The sequence below is a fragment of the Mirounga angustirostris genome, unplaced genomic scaffold, assembly GCF_029215605.1.
Source record: "Mirounga angustirostris isolate CCGP_5_RB_7025 unplaced genomic scaffold, mMirAng1.0.hap1 SCAF_3, whole genome shotgun sequence".
Lineage (NCBI taxonomy): Eukaryota > Metazoa > Chordata > Mammalia > Carnivora > Phocidae > Mirounga > Mirounga angustirostris.
In genome coordinates, this window is record NW_026991711.1 from 803,886 (window position 1) to 817,322 (window position 13,437).

The 13,437-nt window shown below is 49.5% G+C and overlaps 1 protein-coding gene across 1 annotated transcript in view; it reads right to left on the bottom strand.

Annotated features, from left to right (window-relative positions):
• The window catches only part of CUL4A (cullin 4A), a 45,051-nt gene that overhangs the window by 9,632 nt on the left and 21,982 nt on the right, over nucleotides 1-13,437 (bottom strand). The window contains exons 9-16 of the mRNA XM_064585878.1: nucleotides 11,765-11,832; nucleotides 10,443-10,561; nucleotides 8,114-8,306; nucleotides 6,247-6,351; nucleotides 5,613-5,723; nucleotides 5,442-5,527; nucleotides 4,941-5,048; nucleotides 176-289 (exon numbers count right to left, since the gene is read on the bottom strand). Of these exons, the coding sequence (XP_064441948.1) occupies nucleotides 176-289; nucleotides 4,941-5,048; nucleotides 5,442-5,527; nucleotides 5,613-5,723; nucleotides 6,247-6,351; nucleotides 8,114-8,306; nucleotides 10,443-10,561; nucleotides 11,765-11,832 (904 nt within the window). The remainder of the gene's footprint in view (nucleotides 1-175; nucleotides 290-4,940; nucleotides 5,049-5,441; nucleotides 5,528-5,612; nucleotides 5,724-6,246; nucleotides 6,352-8,113; nucleotides 8,307-10,442; nucleotides 10,562-11,764; nucleotides 11,833-13,437) is intronic.

Below are 13,437 nucleotides of genomic sequence, written 5' to 3' on the forward strand. Positions count from 1 at the left end.
TATTGACTTTTAGAATATTAATCCTTCAACTATTTAATTCTATTGACGCAGAAAAGCCAGTGCCAAGTTACACTGAATAATCTTTTTTTTTTGTTTGCTACCAAAGTTCAACCACAATTTAAAAAATGCTAGTAACATATTTATAAAAAATAAATGAAACAGACAAAGAACTTACTTCCTTAAACTCTGCTTTTAAAACAGCATGCCCCAATGTAGTTTGCCACTGAAGTTTTCGACCACTGTGCTTTCCGAGATAAAATGTCTTAAATACTTCCTGAAGTTTAACCATCTGCCAAGCACAGGAAAACAACAAATGTAATGATGCTAAACACCATTCGTTGAAATACCACATACTGTTCAATTTACAGAATTTTTACAATTCTTCAAAGCTGAATCTGGAAGGATAAAAGATCAGTTCTGTATTTTGACTGCTGTTTTTCTGGATTATTCTATGGCCTGTGAAGATGTGCGCCATCCGGGGTTTCCTCCCGCCTGCAACGCTGCAGGGAGTACTTGATGCACCCGATGTTCACACAGGCTGTGCTCTGCAGCGTCCACACCGCACACTGGGCACCCCCAGCCTGCGGCACAGACCGTCCGCAGCACCGAGGCCAGCCCCGGTCAGAGCGCCAGGTCTCGGAGCTGCCGGGTGGGTGCTGTCAAAGCCCGCAAGCGGGCCTGCACAGAAGGCGTGACGTGCCACTGTTTCCATCGTTACTTTCTGGGAGGATTTCCCGTACCTTCCAGACCTTCTCCCACTTCTTTATTGCTGTGATCTCACTTCTAAGTTCCCGAGCCCCTCCTCCCTCCTCCTTGTCCAGGTGCCCACCCCCTCTGCACCCCGGCGGCATGCCACTCTCCCTGATGGACAAGCTCTCTGATCTCCAGGACAGCATTTCCGTGTGCACTCTCAGGGGCACCACACGCCCCCCTACCCTCTCCGCTTGGCTCCCTGGATGTCGCCACCACTCTGCACCAGGACAGCCGACGGTCTGTGCTGCTTCAGGCTTCAACGAGCGAGATGACCCTGCGTGACAGCTTTGAGCGCACAGCCTCCCCTGCCCTCCGTGTCTCCGTGTCTCGTCCATTCCTTCTGAGCCTTCCTTGGTTGCTCTCCCACCAACCCTGGACACAGTGGCACCCTCAGCTCCCAGTCCTGTGTGCTGGCCACTTGGCTCATTCCCGTCAGTATCCTTGGCTGCTCCCAAGTTCTTAGGATAGAGGTGGAAACTCTCCCGAGGCTTGCCAAGGGCCTTTCCTTCCAAACCACTGACCGCACTGGCCTGTCCCGTGCCTCCTCCACTTGACCAAGCGCGCCATGCTGTCCTCGCTCAGGCTGCCACGGGAATCCGCCGCCATGCCCGCTCATCTTTAAGAGCTCCTTCCTCACAGAGGTCTTCTCCAGCTGCTTGGCTCTGACAGCATTTACAGCAACTTGTGAATGTCCCTCCGGACAGAGAGCTCAGGGGGCAGGGCCGAGGGAGGGGACACCGCTCTTCCAGCCCGCGGCACCCTTCCTTCGTGCTCCATCCAAGTCAGAATGCCCGTCGGCCTCGCATCCGCACAGCAAACCTGTCCTCACGCTTCAAAACTATCCCGCACACCCACTACCCATCGCCAACATCAAATCCCAGACACGACGGTCATTTCTTTTCTAAGTCTTTTAGTATATAATGAAAGGCAGTTACTCTTTCAGAACATGTACCTAATACCGTATGACCCCCCAAGCAATAAAAGCCAATACTGTGATAGACTTCTTAGAAACTTTCTCCCTGAGATTAATTCCTGGGAGTGGTACTAACAGTGAGAGGACAGAAGCTAACACTGAGGGATTACTATGTGCTAGTTACAACCCCAGGCTCAAAATGGATCAGAAACCTAAATGTAAGAGCTAAGACTATAAAACTCTCAGCAGAAGACAGGAGTAAATTTTCATGACCTTGGATTTGGCCATAGTTCTTAGACATGAGACCAAAAAGTAACAACAGAAAAAAACAGATCAGACTTCATCAAAATTCTAAAATTCTGTGCAAAGAACACCATCAAAATAGTGAAAAGACATCTCACAGAATGGGAGAAGATATCTGCAAATCACATACCTGGTAAGGATCTAGTGCCCAGAATATATAAAGAACTCTTGCAACTCAGCAACAGAAAGACAGGTAATACAATTACAGAATAGGCACAGGACTCGCACAGACAGTTCTTCAAAGAGAGAACAGTGGCCAATGAGCACACGAAATGACGCTCAACGGTATCGTTATTCATTACGGAAAAGCAGATCAAACCAAAATGAGACACTGATTCACACCCATTAAGATGGCTAAATCACAAATGTGGATGGGGATGTGGAGAAACGGGAAGGCCTGTGTGCCTCCAGTGGGGGTGGGAAAGGGAGCAGCTGCCGTGGAAAACCAGTAGTTTCTCGAACAGTTGAACAGGATTATCACACGACCCAGCACTTCTACTCCCAGGCGTGGACCCCAAAGGAACTGAAAGCAGGGACTCCGGTATTTACAGGGTCCTGTCACAGCAGCGACACCCACAGTGGCCAAAGGTGAAAGCAACTTAAGCGTCCATGGAAGGACGATGGATGGTCAGACAAAATGTGGTCTGTGTGTACCCTGGAGTATCACTCAGCCCTAAAAAGGAAGGAGGCACGACGCGGGGTGAGGCAGATGGGCCTTGCAAATAGAATGTCGTCGAGAGGAAGAAGTCTGACACAAAAAGCCACACACGGTGTGTGGTTCCCACTATGTTAATAACGGGAACAGAGAATCCAGAGACAGCAGGTTGGTGGGTGCCTAGGTCTGGGCGAACGGAATGGGAGGGAGGGCGTGCTCAACAGGCGCAGGGCTCTGTCTGGGATGAACTAGATGGAGATGCCACCCAACTGCACAGGTTAAAGTGGTAAATTGTAGGTACGCTCCACCTATAATTGCGTTATTTGTATTTATATTGTAGGTATATTTTTAAAAGGCACAGTATGGTAAGCCTCAAACATCTTCTGCTAGAAAACAAAAAAGTACTAAAAAACCCACAAGGGCCTGTAGAAGGACAAAGGGCCTGTAAGGCGCTCCAGCAGCCAGATGCGGGACAGTGTGAACAAGGAGACAAGTAACCAAGAGTCTGTGAGTTCGTACAGATAAAGATAGAAAGAGCCACTGTTCGTCAACAGGACTCAGGAGTCACCCCGCAGGAGAGTCTGATGGGGAAGAAGAGGAGTATCTCCCCACAGGTTACTTCAAAATCACAAAAGGAAAAATACTAACCACAGTCGAGAAACCAGCTAACACCTTAACCCAATGACGACATGGGCCACCACCAACAGACGGGGGCCAACGGACAGCACGGGCCTCCTGACGCAGCGCTGAGCAAACCCGTGTGTGATTCTGGCTGGACAAGCATGGCCTGAATCGAGTCACACACGCCCAACGGAGATAATTCATGAAAACACGTGAGCCTCAAGAAAGGAGGAGGGTGGTGTAGCTGTGACGGAGAAAGGAGACCACGGCTAAGTGCAGTGTGGGGCCTGGGCTGGGCCTGGACAAAACTGGAGAGGGCTCCGCACGGGATAGTCACTGCAGCAGCGTCAGGGGTCTGACTCAACGACGTGCTTGGGGAAGCACCCACTGAGGTAGTAAGGGGTAGGGGGTCTCTCTCACGTGGCAGGGACACCCCACCCATCCACGCAGAGGGAAGGATCACCACCAGCAGCAGGGCTGGAGACACAGGCAACAGCTTCTGGGGACACTCTGAGCGGTTCTCACGAAGTCCCTGTGAGTCTCAACTACCTCTGAGTAAGAAGTGAACAAACCGGCAGCACCCCAGCAGGCACAGGTGTGGCTGAGCGCGGTGAGGAGGTGAGGAAGGGTTTCTGCAGGAGACTCCATCTCGGACAGTGACACCCCGCGGCCGTGGAGAACGTGGGAACGGGGGCGGGGGGTGCGTGGAGCCCACAGGCAGCTTGGGATGGAGTCTCTGCATCTAGCAGCTGCACTCCCCACGGGGTGGGGACTCAGGCAGGGGGGTGGGGGACGACAGCAATCTGGGGTGCTGAGCCTGGGACGTCCGTGTGCACTCAGGCCCAGGGACTCACAGGCTGGAGTCTCAGTGCCTGTGTGGGCTGAGGAGGGAGCTGAAGGGCTCTGGGAATGTCAGTGTCCAAAGCAGAGGCAGAGGCAAAACGAAGACAGTGTGTAGAAGGGTACATCAACGGTACTTCAACAATAAATTAAAAACAAACAAGCAGTAAGAATAAAACCACAAAGGCAACCAGTGGGGCCAGAAACAAGAAAATCCTGAAAGACCTGGTCTTGGAAATGGAACAAGCAGCCTCCAGAGGCACTGTTTCCAACCTGGGCTCCCTGTTCCTGCAACTCCATGCCTTCCTGGGCCCTTTCTAGAAGGTCCTCGTCCCTGCTGCTTCTACTTCCCCGAGCCACACCAGAAGCAAGCTCTCTTCCACGTCACCTGGTATTATGATTGACGGTGCTGGGGCTGGTTTTAAGTTCCCGAGCCCAGGACCCTCCCTCCTCTCTGCAAATCCCCAGCAGGCCCGAAGTTGTGGCCGACCTACGAAGCCCTGAGCAGCGGCGCCCATGAGACCCGGAGTGTCCACACTGGGACTGAATGACAACCAGCAAGCAGCGCCTCCCAGCACCTGGGCCGCTGCCTTCTCGATGGTCAGCCAGGGGCCTGGCGGGGGGAGGGGGGGGTGTCAGAAGGAGCCGGACAGGGTCACAGGCAGTCACTGAGCAACGCTGCTTTCCAGAGACTACAAGGACACTGGGTCCGTGATAGTGGGATTTAAAACCCTCTCATTAAATATCTCGTGACAGATAACGCATCTGTGCACGGAAGGCGTGTAAGAAGCCTACGGCACTTTGGCAGCGCTGACACAAGAAATGCGAAGGACAAATGCTCTTTCAAACACTCACTTCTGGAGTTAGATGCACTTCCATAGGCGTGTATGTGGGCCAGTAGCCCATCGTAAGTATGTTCACTGTTAGATCTATAGAGCCCGGGTCGCTCTGATTCTGCATATACTAAAAACAAACACAACAAGATAAAATAAGTACTGTAGAATACCATCCAAAACAACTAGCTCATAAAAAGGTAAGTGGTGTTAATTTTCAAAATACGGTTCAACATGTGTTTGTATTTAGTCCCGAGAACACATTCCACTGAAGACACATGACACGGTCCAAAGCCACTTGGGGTATTTCTCCTTCTTCTTTGGTTGTTACCAACACAGGATACTATTACACTTATTAAATTGGATTTCTGTTATACATTTTTAGGGATTATTTTTTTTTTCATTTTGAATTTAAGTTACTCAAATGTGTGAGGAGTGTCACTTTTAAGGCCGAGGGCTTGACATAACGTAAAGTGGGATCGCTTACATACAGCTGTTCTACTTGAACAAAAACACAGCTTGCCTGCTTGAACTGGACCATGATGTCCTTGGAGAGCTCCATGTCCTTGAACATGCCTTCCAGCTTGCTGGTGAAAGCGGCGCCACACTCTGAGACACAAGCAGAGGGCGTGAACACCACTGGGGACAAGGCCCAGCACAGAGGAGGGACACACCCCGGGGCCCACACACTTACCATGCTTTAGTTTTGACAACATCGATTTCTCAGCATCTACTGAGGCGCTTTTCCCAACCAGGAGTCTTTTGGCCAAATCTTTTTTATAAAATGCTTCAAAGACATCTTTCCCTATTTATAACCAAATGAGAACGACACGAGACATCTGACAGTTAATACGGAAATCTTCCCTCCGACTGTGGACAGTCTAAGTGTCCGTTCTGCGGCATGCTGCCCTAGCACGCAAGCCTCCTGGGACGCCACCACAAAAGAACACTTGCAATGCAATAGGCGGCGGCCATCCCTCTACCTCCTGTGCTACCACGAAGGGGAAAGGTCTCAGTCAAGCTTCCTCAAGAAAAGACAGGGCCCAGGGCGCCTGGGTGGCTCAGTCGGTTGGGCGACTGCCTTCGGCTCAGGTCATGATCCTGGAGTCCCGGGATCGAGTCCCACATCGGGCTCCCTGCTCAGCGGGGGGTCTGCTTCTCCCTCTGACCCTCCCCCTTCTCATGCTCTATCTCATTCTCTCTCTCAAATACATAAAATCTAAAAAAAAAAAAGAAAAGACAAGACAGGGCCCAAATCCAGATTTCTGGACCGGGTAACCTTTTCTCCATGCTCAGTGTTAATAGGAACAGCGTAGAGGGTATCTCACCGTGAATGAACCTGAATATTATCATGACCTTGTCAAGAATCCTCTCCAGCTCTTCGTCTGTTGCTTCTTTATTACCCGCTCTCAACTTTGAATCAACGTGCTTTGCTGTGAGATTAAGAGTTTAAATTATTTGAAGAATAAGTATTTGTTATATGATACATTTTCTAAACAAAAAAGAACATCTCTAATTCCTACAAGCAAAAAGCAGATGGCAACCCCCTGGAACCTTTCCAAAATGACATTATATGACAAAAGGCAGATAATTTGATTTTCTAAGATATTTTCAAGTTATGTGAGAATAAATACTTGAATCACACGCCTGGGTTTCACAACGCATTACTGCTCCACTGGAACAGCCCGTCTTTGACACGTGGCATCCCTGAACCCAGGGGAGAGCAGGCCACTCGGCCTTCTTGTTGCTGAGACCACACGGATCAACCGTGCGGTTTGGCCAAGAGTTAAATATCCATCTTTGGAGAAACCATAGTCCATAAAGTGGTACGAAGGCCAAACGAAACTGCCTTGTATATTTCTTTTATTGCTGCCTTTTAAGATTTTATTTTTTTAGAGCACTCTACGTTCAATGTGGGGCTCGAACCCACAACCCTGAGATGCAGAGTTGCATGCTCCATCGCCTGAGCCAGCCAGGGGCCCCTCTTGTTGCTGCTTTTATTAATTTCTTCCTTCACGATTTTTTATTATGAAATACTCTGAACATACACAAAAGTAGAGAACTGCATGATGAACCCCACATTCCCATCACATATCCTCCACAATAATCAATAAGCCCAATGTTGAATCACTGTATTTACTATTTCTTTCTTTGCCCTTTGCCTAAAAACCTTCACTGATTAGTGAGAGGCTATGAATCCTGAAATATGTTTTGGTATTACTACAACATAATTGGATAAAGTGATCATTTAAAAACGGTTTCATCTTAAACCATGTTCTTTTTTTTTTTTGTTATTTTAGTTTTTTTTATTATGTTAATCACCATCCATTACATCATTAGTTTTTGACGTAGTGTTCCACGACTCACTGTTTGCGTATAACACCCAGTGCTCCATGCAGAACGTGCCCTCTTTAATACCCATCACCGGGCTAACCCATCCTCCCCCCTCCCCTCTAGAACCCTCAGTTTGTTTCTCAGAATCCATAGTCTCTCATGGTTCGTCTCCCCCTCCAATTCCCTCCCCTTCATTTTTCCCTTCCTACTATTTTTTTTTTTTTAACATATAATATATTATTTGTTTCAGAGGTACAGGTCTGTGATTCAACAGTCTTACACAATTCACAGCGCTAACCATGTTATCTTTTAAGACCTCATCCAAAAAAAAGAAAAAAGAAAAAAAGACCTCATCCAATTTTATCTTATTTTAGTACTGATGAGAGGATGCAAAGGTAGGGACTGAGTAATATCTTCCTGCTAAATGTACTCTAGAGATCAATCAAGTCATCCTCATAACCCAGAGACATTCGTGTGGAACAAATCCTCTTCATCCAGTTTCTGAGCACAAATTACTTGCAATCAAGACAGAACCAGGGCTCATTTCTATCAAATACAGCTCTGGAGCTGCCAGTGTAGGAAATGCACACGAGAATAAATTTTTGTCTCTTCCTTCTGTGACGTCAAGCTTCATCTTCACAAAATTACTACTATGTTCAGCATTGCGGAAATGCCATGTGCTTATATATGTACATAACATACACACACATTTCTGAAAAAAACGTGCGTCCTAATAAGGTGTAATACAAATCCTTCCTCACCCTCCCCAAGAGGAGCTTAAACATTTTGGGAAAAAACGTTTGCTTGAGCTCTGCCTTATTTTCCTATATTAAAAAACTGTATGGAAGTCTGTTTTCCTACCTATCAGCTCCGCGGGCTTATTTGGCCTCTTGTTGATAAACGTTTCGAAGGACTCCTTCATCAAGTTGATGAACTTCTCATTTCTCTGGAAGCACACGTCTATCACATGGTCCACCCGATCCTTAAAATCCAGCAGATCCTGTACCATGTCTTTGTCTTTTTCGGGATTGATCACAATTGTTGTCCCAAAAGTCTACAAGAACACACACACACACCCCAACTCATCCACAGGCATGGTACCACACATTTTCTCCTGCTCTCAACCAATCATAATACTTTTATATAAATTAATTACTGTTGGTGTTAAATACTAAATAATTTCAAGTTTCAGATTCGGCCCACATTCAAAAAATTAAGTGAATATACAATTAATGCTTCAGTGTTACAATTCTGCTTCTGGAAGAATTTATAAATCAGTGTCCACGGTTTTAAAAAAACCTTTTACATATGAATTCCTAAACAGAAGTTCCCATTAACCCAATACACCCACTTGGGCTTCTTGACTATAGGGTTCTTTCTCCCCCACTGCTAACCAGCAACAGCTCAGTTTTTAGCCTGTATTTTTAAATCAAACACGCCCTATTCAACATCACGAAAAGTCTGTACATGGCAGTAACGGCTTCTGAGGAAATGCGCTCCCAGGTGGTGTAACTCATGCTGAGTACAGCTCCTCTCTGACGTGTTTACAAAGAGAGAGACGGCAGGCCCCGAGTGCAGTCCCCGTGCTCAGCCCCACGCCAGCAGACCGGGACCTGCGGCCTGCCCCTCCAAGGAATGGAGTCCTGGAGCGATCAGCAGGCTTGCCAGCACGAGGGAGGACCTCTGCCAGACAGATCCCTGCCGTCCCCCGAGGAAGGTGACCTTGCCACACCAACTGCTCTTTACTACAAGAACTTCCTGTCCTGCCCGCTCCCGCCTGTGAAAGTCTCCCTTATCTCCTGGGGCTCCTTTCTATCTGCTGGATGGTGCGCTGCCCGGTTCATGAGTCACCAAGTACAGCCAGTAAGATCTTCAAAATGTACTCAGTCGAATTTGGTCTTTTGATAGAAATAATATATAGGTTTTTGGAAAACCGACCTCAGTAGCATATACATGCAGACTCAGGTGTCACACACGTAAGTGGAGGGACACTGTATGACCAGCAGGGCTGGGACCTTCTGCTCTGTGTTTCTGCACTGACGGCAAGTAACACACACAGCGCCAAGGGTCATCTTCCCTGTGACAGCCACACACCTGTGTTGTGTCTCGGTGTGACTGCGTATCCCTGATGGACACTCACTTTTACTACACTTTTACTACCCGGACTGAAACTCCCGAGGGAACCTCCCATGTTCGCTGCATGTCCCTGCTCCCTGGAGGGCTACTCGTCAGCAACACCGCACTCCCCATCAGACTTCCCGTAACATGAAGCTCTGTCGCTGACCCAGAGCGAGCCCGCTATGACTTTCACCTCCGATGCTGCTGTATACGTCTCGGGGGTGTGGTGACGTGTGCATGAGCGTTCCACGTGTACACGGATATGCACTCTTAGGACTGACTGTTCCGTAAGGCAGCATGCAAGCTTCCCATTACCCCTTCTATTTAATGGAATTTTTTCTGGTGATAATTACAGATTCACATGCAGTAGAGAGTGAAGAGATCCTTACACACTTTGCCTAGCTCCCCCCGATGCTAACATTTGGCAAAACGATAGAGCAGCATCACTGTTGGGGTATGAGCACTGATACCCTACACCCACCTTCTCCAGACTGCCCCAGTTTCACCTGTTTCTCCCTCCCGCCCCCCGGTGTGTACTGTTCTCCGGACTTATCGCTGGGGGCAGCCTTGTGCACCCATCACCGTGGTCGGGCATGAGCACTCCAGCCCAAGAGCCCTCCTGCTGCCTTCCCATAACCACAGGCCAACGTGCCAAGAAACATCAAAGTATTGTGAAAGTAAGAGTCCTGGATGGCTAGAAAATGAAGCAGCATACATAGTACACGGATGTTCCAAAATGTGTAATAATTCTCATGAGCAAAGGCACGGATGTTTAAAAAGCAGATTCACAAAATGGCAACTCTGAAAATCGTGGTTGGAACTGGAACTGGAGCCCAGGCAGCTGATGAATGGCAGACTTTCATCACACCTGGTTGTAGGCGGTGCTCGCACTGTTGGTGTTATCTTTAAAAAAAAGGTTTGCACCAGCGATCTGGAAGGAAATTCAAGACAGCTGTCCACCCAAGCACCTGCCACAAGAAAACCAGGGTGTCTCCAGACTGCCCAGCTCCTCTGCCAGGCACCGCACGCCCCACAAGGCATGGTCATCGCCCGCCGACACGGCCCCACGCACCTTGATGTAGTCACTCCAGTGCTGCAGCAGGATCTGCTGCCCGCCCTTCACGCGGCTGAACAGCTGGTACATCTGAGTGAGGTCGGGCACTCTGTTCTCATCAAGCAGGTGGTCCAGCCCTGAGACCGCACAGCAAACGTAAGCACATCATGTTAGCGAGTCGGCGTGGTGTGCACCATGCAACCGCGCTAGTATGTAAGTCACAAGTGCAGGGACTGCTGCTTATTTCTATGTAGGCAAGTTGGTCTCCCGAATCTGAGAAGACCCTGTCAGGCAGGGTCATTTTCTGAGCAGGCGGGCAGGTGTGTTCCTTAATCCCTCGGGTCATGGAAGCCTTGGTCTCACTAACAGCGGCCTGGCCAGTGCTCCCCGATCGCCCCCGGGGCCTCACGGCCCCATGTTACCTCTGATCAAGTTTGTCGCTCAGATCTGTCACAGGGGGAGTTACCAGGTCTCATCTTTCAGCTGATTATTTTTCTTTTAATTTCTAATTTATGTTTATAATTCTGGGTCTTCCCATGATTAAGCTTTAAGGTCTCTACTATCTTGAAATAGATCCTGTAGCTCCAACCTGACTTTTAAGTGGTAACATTAAATACCTGAGAGCTATAAAAAGTAATGCCAAGTACAAACGTGTTATAAGAGGTGAGACTGGGCTGACTCTAATGTCCAGGGAAGGAAGCACACCTTGAAGGGCAGGAATTAATGAGGAGAGCAGACTGAACAAATCAAACAGCAGGAGCATGGTGGCTGCTGGAGTCGCTCCTCCCCAGGGCTTGAAGAGCGACACGAGGGATGTAGCGCGGAAGAGAACACTGCTCAGTCAGCAATGTCATGTGCTCGCTCTTCCAGGAGACTCAGGATGGGAAAGTGCACTCTGGCTTACATCCCCAGCCACCTGGTGGTTCAGCTGGCATTCAGCTGAGCGGAGGGCATGGGGAGGAAGCCCCGAGACAATCTAAGGGCCTGTCCAAGCAGCCTACACCCGTGGCGCTCTGCGTGGGCCAGCACCGGTGAGCACCGATCCAGCGAAGGAGGACAAGCGCCACACGAGGACCCAGCCGCAAGTTGTGGATGGGAGGGTCTCTCAGCAGCTTTGGTCACGAGCGCATTCCACGGGATTTCTACCAGAGGCTGTTCACTATTTCTCTGAACTCATTTTCCCCAAGGGCTAACATGTTTGTTATTCCTAATGATTTTTAATGATTGTCGTATTACAATAAAAAATGTCCTTTACGTTGTTATGTGCGATGTCTCACTTGCTTTCTTAATATATTAAAGACCGTCATTCGGTCCAACTGACACAAGTTAGGAAAACCTACCTTTGTGCAGAATTGCTGTTAAATGTTCTCCTAAGAGCTGCTTCTCCACACAAGCAATCAGCGGTTTCCTACATGAGACAAAGATGAAAAGTCAGAGATGAAGTAAAAGGAGAGACTCTGGTCAGCTGTGAAGAAGCGGAGTTGACAGTCACAGACATCAGGTGGAGTCAATCAGAGACCAACGGACACCACAAGAGCCATTCCCTCTGACCACGAACATTCTCCCTGCCGTCCGAGCAGACGCCAAAGTCTTTAACTATCTACTGAATAACATAAAGGGACCGGGGGTCCAGGGAGAGGGGGACACCAGCACCCACCGCACCCCCAGCTTGGCCGGTGGTTTTCGAAAGAAGACTTTGCCCTTTGAGTGCAAGGCACCCTAGCCTCCCCATCTTCCATTGCTTGGCCTGCTCCGCTCCAGCCCCATCACCTTCCACTTGGACAGGCCTGTCCCCTCCCATGACCACTTGTCAAAAATCCTACTTATCAAGGCTCCGATGTGAGGCTCACACCACAGGAGTGTCACGCAGAACAGAACGTCTGAGAATCTGGAACGTCCGTAAATGTGGCTGCCACACTCACAGGGACATGTGGAACTACTCTTCCCGGGTGTACCATCCACAGTTCCTTTACTTTCAGTTGTTATTCAAAGGTCACAGCATGTACTTTAGTCCCAGGATTATTAATTTTGGGCATCTTCCTGAGCCTTTGCTTCATAAAGAACTTTTCAACAGAGTAGCTTAAACCTCATGGTGACTCTAGAGAGAGGCGCAGTAGATGTTGTCTCCAACCCCCAGCCCCTACTCCGCAAGAGGTCAGAGGTCAGAGACTGGGCGGATTGAGGAGCAGGGTGAGGGGCGAGGGGCCGGCCAGCACCTTCCCAGTCTGCCTCCAAGAGGGAGAGCAGGGCCATGGGATTTGGGGTGGAGGTCAAAGGTCAGAGGTGGACAGCAGGGCCAGCGGTGCACCTGCTCTTGCCCTGAACAGTGTCACCCCCGCGCATCAGCGGCCAACGGGTGGTCTCTACCCGTAGACTACGATGAATACAGCTGCTATGAAAATCTGCATACAAGTTCAGTGTGAACGTACGTTTTTATGTACATATTTAGTAGGAGAACTAGTGCATCGGGAAACCCTGTAACTCCGGACAGCACTCTGAGGAGCTACCGAGCTGTCTCCCTAGCAGCTGCCCGGTTTACGTTCCTGTCGGCGGGGCACGAGGGGTCCACTCATCTGGTGGGTGTGAAGTGGGACTGGGCGTCTGGTTTTGAGCTGCACTTCCCTGATGACTAACGATGCTGAGCAACTCTTCCTGTGTTCACAGAATCCCTGCTTCTAGGCAGCCTATGGCCTAGACCGCCGTTCTAGAAGCCCGACCATGGTCTTCATCCCAACAGTCCGTGTGACGCCTACCGTACCGCAGGTGCCGGGACAGGCCCCGGGCTAAGGGCAGACACCACAGACCCCTTGTGACCAGAGGGACAGTCCTGCGGAACTCCCTGCCTGAGCACCCAGGTGCCCAAAGACTGACCTCCTAGTCCACGGTGACAACTCACTGATTCTGCAGTATGAGAATTCCTGCCAACCAACGGGAGAGCGGGTCCTTCCCGCACTGAGGGGCACACAGCAGCCGTCCCTGGGGCGAGGCCTGCTAAGCGAGTCGCGCTGTCCAG